The 18741-nt window shown below is 45.5% G+C and overlaps 1 protein-coding gene across 1 annotated transcript in view; it reads right to left on the minus strand.

The window, feature by feature from the left end:
- Positions 1-328: 328 nt before the first annotated feature.
- Positions 329-18741, minus strand: part of LOC126235296 (glutamate receptor U1-like) — a 61227-nt gene continuing 42814 nt past the window's right edge. The window contains exons 6-7 of the mRNA XM_049944021.1: positions 13271-13539; positions 329-611 (exon numbers count right to left, since the gene is read on the minus strand). Of these exons, the coding sequence (XP_049799978.1) occupies positions 329-611; positions 13271-13539 (552 nt within the window). The remainder of the gene's footprint in view (positions 612-13270; positions 13540-18741) is intronic.

Here is an 18741-nt window from a genome sequence, read left to right on the forward strand (position 1 = left end):
GGTTTCCTTTTCGTGATCGATCGGACCTTACTTTCCAAATAGCCCTGAAATGGGAAAGTACGTTTTTAACGTGATCCCCCCTCGGTTCTACCTACACTAGCTATCGGCCTTGTACACTAAGTGCACTCCGTACAAGAAATAAATTTCCTTTTAAAAGAGAACCGAGTTTCCTAATTGCCAGCTCCCTAAAGGTTACCGTGCCAGAGCAACTGTTGAGATGCTTTTTACGCATTGCAGTGTGAATCAATATGTGCTGTTAAGTAAGTGAATCCAAAAGAGCAGGAAGGTCAGAGGAAAAATAGTGAGGTAAGCAATTGTGATTGCCATTTCAGCGCAGGAATGCACTGGGCACCAGCGTGTTATCGGTGCCGGGCTTCTGCTGCCTCTTGTGGTGCCCCTGCTTGGCGGCAACCAGCCTATGCAGCAGCACCTCGAATAGCAGCGCCGCCAGGGATGCGGCGACGCCGTAGCACACCATGAGCAACGCGGGCGACACCTCGGTGAGGCCCACCTCTGCGTAGCCGCTGTCGCGGTTCAGGCAGCGCGGCTTCTGCGCCACCCAGCGCGTCCACTCGCGCTTCAGCAGGCCCGTCTCCCTCAGCCATGTCAGCCTGTTGTATAACAAGACTTCCTTTCAGGTCCACCATATGACAGACAAGCTAGTGAGACACACACACACACTAGGCTTTAATACACTACTGGCCATTAAAACTGCTACACCAAGAAGAAATGCAGACGATAAACAGGTATTCATTGGACAAATATATTATACTAGAACTGACATGTGATTACATTTTCACGCAATTTGGGTGCGTAGATCCTGAGAAATCAGTACCCAAAACAAATACATCTGGTCGTAATAACGGCCTTGATACGCCAGGGCATTGAGTCAAACAGAGCTTGCATGGCGTGTACAGGTACAGCTGCCCATGCAGCTTCAACACGATGCCACAGTTCATCTAGAGTAGTGACTGGCGTATTGTGACGAGCCAATTGCTCGGCCACCACTGACCAGACGTTTTCAATTGGTAAGAGATCTGGAGAATGTGCTGGCCAGGGCAGCAGTCGAACATATTCTGTATCCAGAAAGGCCCTTCGCCGGCCGCTGGTGGCCGAGCGGTTCTGGCGCTACAGTCTGGAACCGCGCGACCGCTACGGTCGCAGGTTCGAATCCTGCCTCGGGCATGGATGTGTGTGTTGTCCTTAGGTTAGTTAGGTTTAAGTAGTTCTAAGTTCTAGGGGACTTATGACCTCAGCAGTTGAGTCCCATAGTGCTCAGAGCCAGTTGAACCATTTGAGCCAGAAAGGCCCGTACAGGACCTGCAACATGCCTTCGTGCATTATCCTGCTGAAATGTAGGGTTTCGCAGGAATCGAATGAAGGGTAGAGCCACGGGTCGTAACACATCTGAAATGTAACGTCCACTGTTCAAAGTGCCGTCAGTGCGAACAAGAGGTGACCGAGAGGCGTAACCAATGGGACCCCATACCATCACGCCAGGTGATACGCCAGTATGACGATGACGAATACACGCTTCCAATGTGCATTCACCGCGATGTCGCCGAATACGGATGCGACCATCATGATGCTGTAAACAGAACCTGGATTCATCCGAAAAAATGACGTTTTGCCATTCCTGCACCCAGATTCGTCGTTGAGTAAACCATCGCAGGCACTCGTGTCTGTGATGCAGCGTCAAGGGTAGCCGAAGCCATGGTCGAGCTGATAGTCTACGCTGCTGCAAACGTCGTCGAACTGTTCGTGCAGATGGTTGTTGTCATGCAAACGTCCCCATTTGTTGACTCAGGGATCGAGACGTGGCTCCACGATCCGTTACAGCCATGCGGATAAGATGTCTGTCATCTCGCCTGCTAGTGATACGAGCCTGTTGGGATCCAGAGCGGCGAGCAGCAATGTCACGATACGATAAACCGCAATCGCGATAGCCTACAATCCGACCTTTATCAAAGTCGGAAACGTGATGGTACGCATTTCTCCTCCTTAAACGAGGCAACACAACAACATTTCACCAGGCAAAGCCGGTCAACTGCTGTTTGTGTATGAGAAATTGGATGGAAACTTTCCTCATGTCAGCACGTTGTAGGTGTCGCCACCGGCGCCGGCCTTGTGTGAATGCTCTGAAAAGTTAATCATTTACATATCACAGCATCTTCTTCCTGTGGTTAAATTTCGCTTCTGTAGTACGTCATCTTCGTGGTATAGCAATTTTAATGGCCAGTAGTGTACATCAAGGTGACAAAACTCATGTAGAGATGGTGACAGTACCACATACACAAGGTATGAACGAGCAGTGCATTGTCAGACCTGTCATTTGTACTCAGGTAATTCATGCGGAAAGATTACCGATGTGCTTCTGGCTGCACGATGGAAAGTAACAGATTTGGAATGTGGAGTGTTAGTTGGAGCTAGATACATGGGACATTCCATTTCGGAAATCGTTACGAAATTCAGTATTCCGAGTTCCACAGTGTCAAGGATGACCTGAGAACACCAAATTCCAGGCGTTAACTCCTTCCATTAACAATGCAGTGGCTGACGGCCTTCGCTTAACAGCAGAGGGCAGTGGCGTTTGTGTACAGTTGTCAGTGCTAGCAGACAAACAACTCAGAGTGAAATAATCGCAGAAATCGGTATGGGTTGTTTGACAAATTTGTGTTAGGACAATATGGCGGAGTGTGGTGTTAATGGACAGTTGAGGACTGACGTGAATGTCTTAACAGTACAACATTGCATGCAGCGCAGTCCTGGGTTTGCGGCCATATCGTTTCGACCCTAGAGGACTGAAAAAAAATGGCCTTGGCCAGATAAGTAGCCATTTCATTTGGTAAGAGCTGGTGGCAAGATTCAAGTGTGACCCCGGCCCCTCTTGCCAGCAAGACACTGTGCAAACTAGTGGTGGCTCCACAATGATGTGGGCTGTGTTTATATGGAATGGACTGGGTCCTATGGTCCAGCTGAGCCGATCATTAACTGTAAATAGTTATGCGGCTACTTGGAGACCATTTGCAGCCATTAATGGGCTTGAAGTTCCCAAACAATAGTGGGATTATTATGCATGACAATATGCCAAGCCAATGGCCACAGTTTTTGCCGACTTCTTGTTTGAGCAACATTCCATACAAGTCGAGTGAAAGGCCTGGCCGTCCAGATCGCCTGACATTAATCCCATCGAACATTTATGGGACATAGGTAAGAGGTCAGGTCATACACAATGTCCTGCACAGGCAACTTTCGTAATTATGGATAACTATAGAGGTAGCATGGTTCAGTATTTCGGAAGGGGACTTCCGACGACTTATTAAGCACATGCCACTTCGACTTGCTACTCTATGCAGAGCAAAAGGAGGTCCGACACGATATTAGAAGGTATCCCATAACTTTTGTCATCTCATTGTATGAAGTGAATCACTGGGGCATAGAATTTTTCCAGACAGGTTAAAATATGCAATTATTAATCCATTTCATTAGAAAAGTGAGAAGACAGACTTAAACAATTTTTGCCCAGTTTTCTTACTGAAATCTTCCTTCCAAAATATTTCAAAAAGTAATATAATCAAGAGTAATCACACACTTAAGGAGAAACAATTTACTTAACATATCTCGGTTTGGATTCCAGAAATGTTGCTCAACTGAGAATGCTGTTTGTACATTTACTCATTAAATAGTACAAGTCTAAAATAATAGTATATCACCAGTCGGTATTTTTTGCGATCTTTCCAGGGCATTTGTTTGTGTAGATCATAATGCTGTCTTAGCGAAACCCAAATTGTGTGGTACTGATTGCTTTACACACGCATAGTTTGAATCATATTCAACAAACAAATCCAAAGAGCTGTTTTGAATAACTCAGACAAAGTTGTAAAAGTAAAAAATTTTAGTGATTAGGGAAAAGCGAAATCAAAAAGCGAGTCCTATAAGGGTCAATTTTGGTTCCATTCCTATATGTGAAAAATGTTCCATTTACCATTCAACAAGCAGAAATGGTACTTTTTGCAGACGATACTAGTGTTACAATAACCCCTATTAGAGAGAAAGCAACATAAGAGTTGGTAAACGATATTTTACAAAGAAATATTAACTGATTCTCAGAACAAGGACTCTCCCTAAATTTTTAAAAAACACGCTACATTCAGTTTTCTACGACAAATGGTTATACCAACAACTGACGCAGCACATGAGCAGGAGTCAGTGAAATAAATGAAATGATCGTGTGGCATGGTTGGCCGGGAGGTGCCATTCAGGTTCGGCCGCCAAGAGCAAGTCTATTTCAGTCGGCCGCCGATAGCAGGAGTCAGTAAGTGGGGTAGAACGTTCCAAATTAATGGTGCACATACTGATGAAATCTTGAACTTATTAATCATCTCACACAATTAAATACAGCTACTTCTGATCTTCATGCAACTGTTAATCTTGGAAATAAACGTATGAGGCTCTTGACATATTTTGCATATTTCCCCTCAACAATACCATAGGAAATAATTTTCTAGTGTAATTCACAACAGAGAAAGAAAGTACTGATTACACAATAACGAGCAGTGAGAATCATATGTAGTGTTCACCCACGGACGCCTTATAGGTACCTCTTCACGGAGCTAGGCATTTTACCTGTTCCATCAAAATACATATTGTGATTCTTCAATTTCTCAAGGCCTATTTTACGACGAAATAAATCTCGGGTGAACAGCCTGGTATCAGTGTGCATAGGACACAATATGTCGGCAATCGACCACGTTGCCATCATCAGGTGCGCTGATTTACTGACCGGCGGTGGGCCGGCGCCAGGTATATATAGGACAATCCCCCTCCCGCTCCTCCCTCAGGCGATTCCAATGAGTCGGTGTGTTCCGCGCCCCGCGCGCGGTCCAGGTATAGCGTCCGTTCTCCCGCCGTCTGGGCGCTGCGTCCTAGTCCTAGGTCTTCTCGTTCAGGAGGGTATGCCGCCACCGTTCTCGTTATTCTTCCCCGAAGTCGGTACACTCTGGGAAATATCCTTTTTCTTCTTAATCCGGGTGATCGCGGGTTCCCACGCCTCGCTAAGGATGTAACCGCTGTCACGATTTAGTTGTGGCTCCCTTACTCTGATCTCTATGGCTTCTTTGATGACACAGTCCCAGTATTTGGAAGTCTGTGTCGGGACTCTGGTTTGGTCATAACCCATGCTGTGGAGTTCCGACAGTCAATGCTCAGCGGTTGCCGACTTACTGGGCTGTTGCAGTCTAGTGTGCCGTTGACGTTCTCGGCATCGGTCCTCAATGGTACGAATGGCCCGCCCTATGTACACACTACCGCATAGGCGAGGTATGTGATACATCCCTGATTTACGTAGACCAAGGTTGTGCTTGACACTACCAAGAAGGCTCTCGGTTTTGCTTGGAGGACGGAAGATGGTTTTCACTTGGTGTTTACGTAAAATGCGTCCAATTTTTCCGGATAAGGCCCCACAAACCGGAATAATAGCCAAGGCGGCCTCCTACTGAGGTTCATCCTCAGTTTCCGCCGCTGCTGCAGGTGTGGGTTGTAGAGCCTTCCAAATTTGCCCTTCCTTGTAACCGTTCCTCCGAAACACGGTCTTGAGATGGTCCAATTCTTGTTGGAGACTGTCCCTGTCGGTGTGAGCTCTGTGTACAAGAGTTTTGAGCACGCCATTCTTTTGTGCTGGGTGGTGGCAGCTATCCGCATGTAGGTACAAATCGGTGTGCGTCTTCTTCCTATACACGCTGTGGCCCAAAGTGCCGTCGGATCGTCTTCTGATCAAAACATCTAGGAAAGGGAGCATCCCATCCGTTTCGATCTCCATGGTGAATATTCTCGTGTCTGAAGTTGAGATGTGTGAGGAAGTCTGCCAGTTTATCTCTTCCATGTGGCCAGATAACGAAGGTATCATCCACATATCTAAAGAAACAGGTGGGTTTTAGATGTGCTGATTCAAGAGCTTCCTCCTCGAAATGTTCCATGTACATATTTGCGACAACGCATGAGAGTGGACTCCCCATGGCTACTCCTTCTGTCTGCTTGTTGTACGAGGTGTATTCAAGTTCTAGGGCCTCCGATTTTTTCTCCGGACTGGAAAGAGATAGAAACATGCGCATTTTTTTAAAATGAGGCCGCATTCATTGTCAATACGTCCCAGAGATGGCAGCACCGTAAGGCAGATGGAATTTTACCGCCAGCGGCGAGAATGACAACTGTTTTAAATACTTAAAATGGCGACGTTTTCCTTACTTGAGCAGCGTGCAATCATTCGTTTTCTGAATTTGCCTGGTGTGAAACCAATTGAAATTCATCGACAGTTGAAGGAGACATGTGGTGATGGTATTATGGATGTGTCGAAAGTGCGTTCGGGGGTGCGACAGTTTAATGAAGGCAGAACATCGTGTGACAACAAACCGAAACAACCTCGGGCTCGGACAAGCCGGTCTGACGACATGATCGAGAAGGTGGAGAGAATTGTTTTGGGGGATCGCCGAATGACTGTTGAACAGATCGCCTCCAGAGTTGGCATTTCTGTGGGTTCTGTGCACACAATCCTGCATGACGACCTGAAAATGCGAAAAGTGTCATCCAGGTGGGTGCCACGAATGCTGACAGACGACCACATGGCTGCCCGTGTGGCACGTCGCCAAGCAATGTTGACGCGCAACGACAGCACGAATGGGACTTTCTTTTCGTCGGTTGTGACAATGGATGAGACGTCGATGCCATTTTTCAATCCAGAAACAAAGCGCCAGTCAGCTCAATGGAAGCACACAGATTCACCGCCACCAAAAAAATTTCGGGTAACCGCCAGTGCTGGAAAAATGATGGTGTCCATGTTCTGGGACAGCGAGGGCGTAATCCTTACCCATTGCGTTCCAAAGGGCACTACGGTAACAGGTGCATCCTACGAAAATGTTTTGAAGAACAAATTCCTTCCTGCACTGCAACAAAAACGTCCGGGAAGGGCTGCGCAAGTGCTGTTTCACCAAGACAACGCACCCGCACATTGAGCTAACGTTACGCACCAGTTTCTTCGTGATAACAAATTTGAAGTGATTCCTCGTGCTCCCTACTCACCTGACCTGGCTCCTAGTGACTTTTGGCTTTTTCCAACAATGAAAGACACTCTCCGTGGCCGCACATTCACCAGCCGTGCTGCTATTGCCTCAGCGATTTTCCAGTGGTCAAAACAGACTCCTAAAGAAGCCTTCGCCGCTGCCATGGAATCATGGCGTCAGCGTTGTGAAAAATGTGTACGTCTGCAGGGCGATTACGTCGAGAAGTAACGCCAGTTTCATCGATTTCGGGTGAGTAGTTCATTAGAAAGAAAATCGGAGGCCATAGAACTTGAATGCACCTCGTATTTACCGTCAAATAAGAAGTAACTTGATGTCAGAACATGTCTGAAAAGTTTGGTGGTCTCTTCGTCAAATTTCTGGCTGATACGTTCCAAGGATTCTTGTAACGGAACTTTAGTGAATAGAGATACCACGTCTAGCTCACCAGTATGTCAGATTCCTTAAGCGCAAGGTTGTTGATGCGTCCCAGGAAATCCAAGTAGTTGCGGATATGGTGTGTATATATCCCACTAGACTGCAACAGCCCAGTAAGTCGGCAATCGCTGAGCATTGGCCTCAGGAGGAGGCCGCCTTGGCTATTATTCCGTTTTGTGGGGCCTTATCCGGAAAAATTGGACGCATTTTACGTAAACACCAAGTGAAAACCATCTTCCGTCCTCCAAGCAAAACCGAGAGCCTTCTTGGTAGTGTCAGGGACAACCTTGGTCTACGTAAATCAGGGATGTATCAGATACCTCGCCTATGCGGTAGTGTATACATAGGGCGGGCCATTCGTACCATTGAGGACCGATGCCGAGAACGTCAACGGCACACTAGACTGCAACAGCCCAGTAAGTCGGCAACCGCTGAGCATTGACTGTCGGAACTCCACAGCATGGGTTATGACCAAACCAGAGTCCTGACACAGACTTCCAAATACTGGGACTGTGTCATCAAAGAAGCCATAGAGATCAGAGTAAGGGAGCCACAACTAAATCGTGACAGCGGTTACATCCTTAGCAAGGCGTGGGAACCCGCGATCACCCGGATTAAGAAGAAAAAGGATATTTCCCAGAGTGTACCGACTTCGGGGAAGAATAACGAGACGGTGGCGGCATACCCTCCTGAACGAGAAGACCTAGGACTAGGACGCAGCGCCCAGACGGCGGGAGAACGGACGCTATACCTGGACCGCGCGCGGGGCGCGGACCGCACCGACTCATAGGAAGCGCCTGAGGGAGGAGCGGGAGGGGGATTGTCCTATATATACCTGGCGCCGGCCCACCGCCGGTCAGTAAATCAGCGCACCTGATGATGGCAACGTGGTCGATTGCCGACATATTTTGTCCTATGCACACTGATGCCAGGCTGTTCACCCGAGATTTATTTCGTCAAAATACATATTTCTCTAATGAAATTCGCGGTGATAGTCAATTACATGAGAAGAACAGTGATGCACATACCTACAACACTAGACGGAAAAATGATCTTTATTAGTGATTGTTAAAGCTGCAGTGGTTCTGAATGGAGTTTAATATGGAGCAACAAAAATTTTTGATCATTTGCCCAATAACATAAAATGTCTGATACGTAGCGTAGGTCATTCGAAGGTTGGCGTTTAGTTCATGGAAACCGCTATTTGTCACGTCGGATTTGGAAATAGCGAAGACAACTTTGAACTTTATTAACGTTTTTATTAGCAAAAATAAGTACTTCGGAAAGTATAAATGTTGTTTTGACATTTGCAAGACAAAACAAACATAAATAAAACGTAGATTATCGATTTACAAGTCGTTGAGTAAATGCCCCCACCTCTAATTCCTCTGGATGCCCCTTCCATTTTTTATCCAAAATTATATTGTGGTGTATCCCTCCTGTATTCTGAGTTAATTCCTACTAGAACTAAAAACGTATTTGTTTAGTTGACCTTCATATAACCTTGTCATGGTCTTGAATAATGTATCATATTATACATAAAATTTGATTTGCCGCTCTTATCAGATCTCAAATCAAATATTAGGGTACTCATTAAAAAAAATGACTTAACCTCCATATCACCTTGAAGTTACGTTCAATATCATGGCTATTAGCTGTAATGTGTGACCCTCTTTGCTCCCTACAACTTTTATCTAAAACATATTGCTGTATTTCATCTCTATCCCGAGTTAAATAGTACACCCTGTGTAGTTCCATGAGTAGGACTAAAAATAATGTGTTAATTAATGTTAACACTAATCATGTACAAATATCCTGTAAACTGGCTCGTTCCAAATCGATAAAAGAACCGTTCAAATGATCTATGGAGCATATAAATAACAAATGCTTCAAATGGCTCTAAGCACTATGGGTCTTAACATCTGAGGTCATCAGCCCCTTAGAACTTACAACTACTTAAACCTAACTAACCTAAGGACGTCACACACATCCATACCCGAGGCAGGATTCGAACCTGCGACCGTAGCGGTCTCGCCGTTCCAGACTGAAGCGCCTAAAACCGCTCGGCCACGCCGGCCGGCTATAAATAACACACACTAGTCTTTAGTAAAGAGTGAAGCACCTAGAAGGTGACGAGAAAACGGAATGAAATGTAACGGATTGAGAGGAAATGCGATGTTATTTCAGCGATTACAAAATCGAGTTAAATTTACAAAGAAGTTGGCTGCACGAAACCACTTATCATCATGACGTTGCACCCCTTCGGCTCTGCTGCATGCACTGTTTCGTTTCGGAAGGGTGTCATAAGGCCGTGCAACATATCCTGAAGCATGCTAGCTTACAACTGTTGCAACTAGTCCTTGATATCCGGTTTACTGGGACTGGGAGGCCGTTGACATCCTAGATGGTCCCACCACGTTCTATCAGCGGCGGATTTGAGGGTCTTTCTGGTCACGGAAATAGTTCGATATCACACATGCAGTTCAAAGGGACACGTCGAATCCGTGGATGATGATTGTACTGTAGAAAAATGGCTCCACTATACCGTCCCATGAGAGCTAACACATGAAGACACAGGATGTCCGTGACGTACTGTTGTGGCGTCAATAACTACCAGCCATGAGCTGACGTCGTGCCTGATGATTCCTAACATCATGACGTCAGGAGTAACATTGCTCTGCTTCCCTAAAACATTAGAATGATGAGACCTTTTCGTGGGTCGCCACCACACTCACCGACAAAAATCATTCAGGGTAGCGCAGAACCGCGATTCATCGCTGAACATAATGCGACGCCATTAGTCAGCAGTCCATGATTCGTGGTGTCGCCACCGCTGTAGACGCAGCCGTTTGTGTTGTGACCTTGACGGTAGTCTACGCGAGTGACGGTAATTACCTAGTCTGGCTGCTGAAGGCCTCCGACCAATGATGCCACGTGACACGTAACCTTGAGGCAGTCCATTGTGTGATCTCGGATGGCAGGTGCAGCTGTGAAGGTGTTGCGATATGCTAGGTGCACAATATGGTGATATCCCTTTTGATGGAGACGTAACCGATCGGCATACCTGTCCTTCGCTGTAGTCCAAACGTCAGGATACTGTCACATCTGGAAGTCACAAAAATCTGGATAGTGCATGAACAAGCTAGCCGAGTAGAGATCCATAATGAGGCCCCTTCCACACCCTTCCAGGTGCTGGTTATACAAGTGTGACCCTGTTCACGCTTCTTCTATGCCGTTTCAGGCCTGATAACAACACTGATCACTTATGCACTCTAATGGCCGTTATACTTATCACACAGAACTGCAACTCTAATCATTTATACACCAACCGATGATGTGTATGTGCATGAAGCTACTTTGACATCCAGCAATGTGTTCTGGGTGCTTCACTTTGTTTGTCAGGCGGTGCATTCTAGAAAGTCTATTCAAGCATGCTCTAAGATTCTTTCGTGGCTTCCTAACACAATAAAATCCTCGCGCCAGGCGAGATTCGATTGCCGGTCACTAATATTGTAACAACACGTTCCCAGTGACGCTGGTGGGGTCGTCCTCTCGACTGTGATGGATGCGACAATTGGCGAGTTTGGGCTTAGCTCATCCTGGAGCTTATTGGAGGATCTTTCGCCGGCCGTAGTGGCCGAGCGGTTCTAGGCACTTCAGTCTTGAACCGCGCGACCTCTACCGTCGCAGGTTCGAATCCTGCCTCGGACATAGATGTGTGTGATGTCCTTAGGTTAGTTAGATTTAAGTAGTTCTAAGTTCTAGGGGACTGATGACCTCAGGTGTTAAGTCGCATAGTGCTCAGAGCCATTTGAACCATTTTGAGGATCTTTCGCTAATCCTCGTAAATCAGGTTATGTTCGGCGCCTACAAGGCTGCCTTGAGGATTAGTGACTGTCCCATAATGCTGGTGTTTTCCAGCACCTGTTCGAAATAAACTTGCGAAAATTACTGTCAGAAGGCAGCATTTCCCAGAGGAGCGGTATTACTTGGAAAAACGAATAACCAATGATAATTCTTGATATTTTTCTGTTACTGAGAATCACTGGCTGAGAGGCCAGAAGTTTGAATAATTTCGGGAGTTATTGTCAGCTCGTGATGTTGGTAGTCAGCCAGCAGCCCCTCTGGGTGAAGGAAGCAAGTCGTGTACCCTCTGGACTCGACGTGGAGCTTAAAACTGTTTAACATTTATGATCCTTAGTTAATAACAAAATCCTTAGTTAATAACAAAATCGAACAGGGAACAATCGACACCAAGTGTTTATAATGGTGATGACATAATATCAGTACTTGGAGGCTGGTGGCCAACTTACAACATTCTTATGATAGCTGTTGTGTTGGGTGCTCAACCATTTTACTGAGCGATTATCCCAGGGGGCAAAACCTGGACCCAATTGCAGGTTGCCTATCAAGTGGCTACCCAGAGGTAACAAAAATTCTGTTTTCAATATTTCATACAAGTACTGGCAGAATTAAAAAATTTAAAATGCTGACAATCTACTCATTAAGAGATACAGTCTTATGTGAAAGGTTCCATACTTTTAAACTGTATATGTCTTCAGGAACAGTAATGCACATCCGATTAATACCCAGACTATATTCGTGCAATATTTAAAAATGAGAACATTTTGTGGCTTCCAACAAACTTTAAACATAAATTCAAACCTTTCCCACACTTTTTCTAGTTTACATGGTTGATATCATACATTTAATACATGGAGAAGTAATCAGAAGTTTGAAGCTGTTTAAAACAGTAGTTCGATTCCTTAAAGAATCAGGTGGTTACTGACAAAATACTCATTTAGGTAGGTTACCAACTAGTAACAAGAACGGTACATATGCAGCACAAGGTGCCACCCTACAATGTCAGTACTGGCTCTTGAACTGCCAGAAGTCAAGATGGTGGTGGTGGGGGGCTCATTTTCAATATTATTACTGACTTTCAGAGGTAGCATACAGATGCTTAAATGACATGTAAAAAAATCTTGATTTAAAAAAAAAAACGGTACACAGAAAGAACAATCATCAGACTTCAGAATTTCTTTTCATAAGCTCAGAAAACATATATATACTCAGTGCAGTCTCTTGGTTTCTTTGTATTTGGCTATGTTGCATGTTTACATTCTGCTGATTCTTTCCTTATTTCAACAAAATGAGTTATTAGCCACAACTTTTTTTATAACAAGAATACACCAGGAAGACACTAAAAGTGCCAACAACAAACACTATTTTTAAAAATGCAGCTCATGAGGTGATAAAAAAATTCATCGCATCACTAAAAAGGTAGTAATTCTGTTGGTTAATATGGTGTTCCATCATAGTATTAAATTCTGGTGGTGATTTGACAATACTACACTTAAATCATACTTGCGACAACTCAGTGACCCAGAGTATAGTTCCTAAAAGGCTAAGATATATTGAGTTGTCACCCAAAAATGAATCTGTAGATAAGGATAACACCTCTAATTCCAATATGGAAAGCTTACATGAAATCAAAAATGCATTCTCCCACAAAGACATGGAAATATGATCGGTCGCTCTCTGGTTTTCCAGGCGAGAGTTGTGGTTTAGAGTGCGTGTTCGTGCTCGGTAGGCAGATGGCTTGTATCAGGTCGTGGAGACACTAACCAGCTAGAGATGATGGTTAATGAAACAGACGGACTTGCCGAAATAAAATAGTGAGAATAACAAAATCCCTGACCGATTAAGGAAACTGTGCCAAAACATGGCTAGAGATTTCTGTGACCCACACGACGACTCCTACAGACTGCGTCGCTTACGTCCTGGAGAAGGTCTCCTTGTACTGCGACTGCTTCCTGACGGCCATGATGATGCCCCTGAGCGGGAACATGGGCACCGCCTTGAGGCTGCACTTCTCCGACTCGAGGAAGGTGTCGCCGATCACCTTGTAGGCCGCCTCGTCCGCGTGGCACGCCACGCCGCCCTCGCGCATCTGCGCCACACAGTCCTCCAGCGGGCGGAACGCTTTGCGCGGCTGCGAGTACACGCGCTCCCGGTAGAACGACTTGATCAGCGGATCCTTCGTCTCCTGCAGACATCCACAACGCGTTTGCTGTACAGTCTGAAAAGGTGCAGGTAGAAAATCAGTCTGTATTTATCAGGCAACACAGCTCCCAGCCTAAGAGGTTCTAAACATAACTTCAACTAAAAAGTTACTGCAAATAAAATCGTACGACAATAATTTTTGTTTAAATATCGTAATGGCATAAACACTAAGGTCTCCATTATACACTACTGGCCATTAAAATTACTACACCACGAAGATGACGTGCTACAGACGCGAAATTTAACCGACGGGAAGAAGATGCTGTTATATGTAAATGATTAGCTTCTCAGAACATTCACACAAGGTTGGCGCCGGTGGCGACACCTACAACGTGCTCACATGAGGAAAGTGCCCAACCGATTTCTCATACAAAAACACCAGTTGACCGGCGGTGCCTGGTGAAACATTGAGTGATGCCTCGTGTAAGGAGGAAAAATGCGTACCATCACGTTTTCGACTTTGATAAAGGTCGGGTTTTAGCCTATCACGAATGCGGTTTATCGTATCGCCACATTTATGCTCGCGTTGGTCGAGATCCAATGACTGTTAGCAGAATATGGAATCGGTGGATCCCATCGGCCTCGTATCACTAGCAGTCGAGATGACAGGCATCTTATCCGCATGGCTGTAACGGATCGTGCAGCCACGTCTCGATCCCTGAGTCAGCAAATGGGGACGTTTGCAAGACAACAACCATCTGCACGAACAGTTCGACGACGTTTGCAGCAGCGTGGACTAGCAGCTCGGAGACCATGGCTGCGGTTACCCTTGACGCTGCATCACAGACAGGAGCGCCTGCGATGGTGTACTCAACGACAAACCTGGGTGCAGGAATGGCAAAACGTCATTTTTTCGGATGAATCCAGTTTCTGTTTACAGCATCATGACGGTCGCATACGTGTTTGGCGACATCGCGGTGAACGCTCATTGGAAGCGTGTATTCGTCATCGCCATACTGGCGTATCGCCCGGCGTGATGGTATGGGGTGCCATTGGTTACACGTCTCGGTCACCTCTTGTTCGCATTTACGGCACTTTGAACAGTGGACGTTACATTTCAGATGTGTTACGACCCGTGGCTCTACCCTTCATTCGATCCCTGCGAAACCCTACATTTCAGCAGGATAATGCACGACCGCATGTTGCAGGTCCTGTACGGGCGTTTCTGGATACAGAAAATGATCGACTGCTTCACAGGCCAGCACATTCTCCAGTTCTCTCACCAGCTGAAAACGCGTGGTAAATGGAGGACGAGCAACTGGCTCGTCACAATACGCCAGTCACTACTCTTGATGAACTGTGGTATCGTGTTGAAGCTGCATGGGCAGCTGTACCTGTACACGCTATCCAAGCACTGTTTGACTCAATGCCCAGGCGTATCAAGGCCGTTATTACAGCCAGAGGTGGTTTTCTGGGTACTGATTTATCAGGATGTATGTACCAAAATTGCGTGAAAATGTAATCACATGTCAGTTGTAGTATAATATATTTGTCCAATGAATACCCGTTTCTCATCTGCATTTCTTCTTGGTGTAGCAATTTTAATGGCCAGTAGTGTAGATATACACAAGCTTCTTGATAAAGACAGTGAGACTGACGACACTGGGAGCGATATGCCAACGCTCTGTTGTTCTGTTTGTGTGCACCACTGTATTCATCTCTCCCACGCGCTCAGTCCAAGTTTCAGCTCCGTGCAGCCATTGTTGAGAGCGCCATCAGTGAAGTTGTGTTTTTATTGTGTGTTACGAAAATGGAACAACGGAATGTGGAGCAACATTATGCCATCAAGGTTTGTGCTAAACCTGGAGAACCTGCGAGTGTAATCTTTTAAAAGTTGAAACAAAATGGTTCAAATGGCTCTGAGCACTATGGAACTTAACTTCTAAGGTCATCAGTCCCCTAGAACTTAGAACTACTTAAACCTAACTAACCTAAGGACATCACACACATCCATGTCCGAGGCAGGCTCCGTACCTGAGACCGCAGCAGCAGCGCGGTTCCATACTGTAGCGCCTAGAACCGCTCGGCCACCCCGGCCGGCTAAAGTTGAAACAGGTCTAAAGGGAACATTCATTATCAAGCGCACAAGTTTTTCGCTCACACAAGTCGTTTCTGGAAGGCCGAGAAAATGTTGAACGTCGCTCAGGGAGACCCTCAACTTCAACAACTGACGAAAACCTCGAACGTGTGTGTCCTTCTGTGAGATCAGACCGACGTTTAAGGATGATGTGTGATCCCTTAAACTTAAACAATCTCACCGTACATCGAATTTTGAGCGAAAATTTGCACATGAGAGAGGTTTGTACCAAAAAGGTGCTGGAAAACCTAACAATTGGTCAGAAGGACAAATGAACAAACATGTGCGTTGATCTTGAGAAGATTGCTAATGACCAATTCGGTCGTGAGATCACAGGCGATGAGCTCTGGATTTCTGAGTACGATCCTGAGACAAAGAGATAAAGTGGGGAGTGGCACAGTGAGACATTCCTCGACCGAAAAAAAGCTCGAATGAGCAAATCAAAGATCAAAACATTGCAGATTTGCTTTTTTGACACTAAAGGTCTCTTGCAGAAAGAATTTGGTCCTCACGGATAGACTGTCAACCAAGTGTTTTACAAAGACATCCTTGAAAGGCTCAGGAAAAGAGTGAATCGAGTGAAACCGGACATAGCGAACAATTAAATGATAATTAACCCAAGACCCTAATCTGTCGACAGGCGTTGATATACATCAACGGGGACAGTCGAAAATGTGTGCCCTGACTGGGACTCGAATCCGGGATCTCCTGCTTACGTGGCAGATGCTCTGTCCATCTGAGCCACCGACGGCACAGAAGATAGTGTGACTGCAGGGATTTATCCCTTGCACACTCCCCGTGAGGCCCACATTGCAACCTACATTCGTAGTTCCCCTGCCCATTACACTCATTACTCGCGGCAATCTTACCGAGTCCCGTAAGAGTTCGAGCAATGCGTGTGCATCCAGCACAGAAGGTCAATGGCCGGTTAGCCGTAACTATATCAAGATTGTATCTGTTCTTTCGGACATGTCCGAACGAACAGATACCATCTTCATATAGCGAACAATTGAATGCTGCAGCCGGCTGGGGTGGTCCAGCGGTTCTAGGCGCTACAGTCTGGAACCGCGCGACCGCTATGGTCGCAGGTTCGAATCCTGCCTCGGGCATGGATGTGTGTGATGTCCTTAAGTTAGTTAGGTTTAAGTAGTTCTAAGTTCTAGGGGACTGCTGACCTTAGAAGTTAAGTCCCATAGTTCTCAGAGCCATTTGAACCATTTTTTTGAATGCTGCATCATGACAACGCCTCATGTCACACGCTCACTTCCACCGCGAAATTTTGGAGCACTAAAAGCATTGCTGTTGTTCCACAGACCCCCTATTCACAATATCTCTTTCCTTATGAATTTTATTCTTTTTCTGAAATTGAAAAAGTCTTAATGGATATCATTTTGGGATTCTGGAGAACATTAAAAAGAGTGTGACCGACATGTTGAAGGCCCTACCAGTTGCAGCGTTTCCGCACTGCTACCAATAATAGAAATAGAAATAACAACACCACCGGTGTATGTTTGCCGATGGAAACTGCTTCGAAGGGGACAATATTGTAGTTTCAGAATAAAAAGTAAAAGCTTTAGTAGATAAAAAATCAATATCTTTATCTTTCTCACACATCTCGTATTAATTACTGATGTGCAAATACATCCGTGCGACTGCTACGGTCGCAGGTTCGAATCCTGCCTCGGGCATGGATGTTTGTGATGTCCTTAGGTTAGTTAGGTTTAAGTAGTTCTAAGTTCTAGGGGACTAATGACCACAGCAGTTGAGTCCCATAGTGCTCAGAGCCATTTTTTTGCAAATACATGGCGACCATTGTCCATCGCGAGAGGCAATGCCAACTGGGGGAGCTGTCTACTCCGCAGCAGACATCCCTTACGTATTTCCATATAGACCCAGACATCGTCATAGTCATCGTCATCATACCTGACACCTTCAGTTAAAATCGCAGAGCGCACTATACCATCTAGATTGAGCCGTCGATCAATGGAAATGTGTCGACTGGTCGGATGAACCATGTTTCTTGTTACACCATGTCAATGGTCGTGTCCTAATACGCTATCATCCAGACGAACGGTTCCTCGAAAACATTTACGGCGCCTCAGATTCAAGCTTGTTGGGACAGTATTATGCCGCTGGGGAAAATTACCCGGGTTTCCATGGAATCTTTGTTAATAATCGAAGGCACATTACAGCTGTAGACTACATGAACACTACTGTTTACCCCGTGTATCCTTCCATGCTTGTCTCTTCTATGACGACAATGGTATCTTCCAAGAGGGTAACTGCCCTTGTCAAAAGGTGATAATGGTACTACAGTGACTCGAGGAGCATGTTAGTGAACTCACATTGATGTGCCCACGAAATTTGTCAGATCTGAACCTGGTGGAATACAAAAGGGATGCTATCGGGCGTCAGTTCTGTGCCCATAAGCCAACGACCCGTAATTTGTAGGAATTACGTCACCTATGCGTAGGCATCTGATGCCAGTCACCTCTGGAAATGCCACGCAAAATTCTTGATGTGTCGAATTTTAAAAGTAACACACTATTATTTAGTTGTTATAATGTTTTGGCTCCTCGGTGTAAGTAGACGGTAAACCACGCAATCTATTGTACAAATGCTACATGTGTATCTGAGGTATGAAAGCTGAGTTACGCGGCACATTTTGATACAGATAGGTGACAGCCGATGTTTGGGGTAGTTGGACGCTAGGCACCATATCCTGCACGTGTTGGAGAGTCTAGATATGGATATGTAAAGGGCACGATACGAAAATTGGGGCTTGTGGTATCTTGTTGAAATATAAAGTACCATACAGTGTTCAAATGTTAAGTGGAGTCATTGTTTCTTTATTGGTTGTACTAATTACCAAAAGTCCACACCTCTTATACAGTCAGTTGATTTGGACCACAATGGCCATTTTCAAGTGATGAATATATGCATATACATAGTAAATGCATACAGATATGGTCGGGCGGCAGGAGTTAGTAAATCATGGAAGTATGAACCAGTCGTCATTGTTTCTTGGATCAATACAAGAAGAAGTCGATTGTTAAGTAGTAGTGAGTACTAAAAAGTAATGAGTGCTATCGACAGCGGGTCACAACT

Source organism: Schistocerca nitens, chromosome 2 (genome assembly GCF_023898315.1).
Source record: "Schistocerca nitens isolate TAMUIC-IGC-003100 chromosome 2, iqSchNite1.1, whole genome shotgun sequence".
In the NCBI taxonomy this organism is placed as follows: Eukaryota; Metazoa; Arthropoda; class Insecta; order Orthoptera; family Acrididae; genus Schistocerca; species Schistocerca nitens.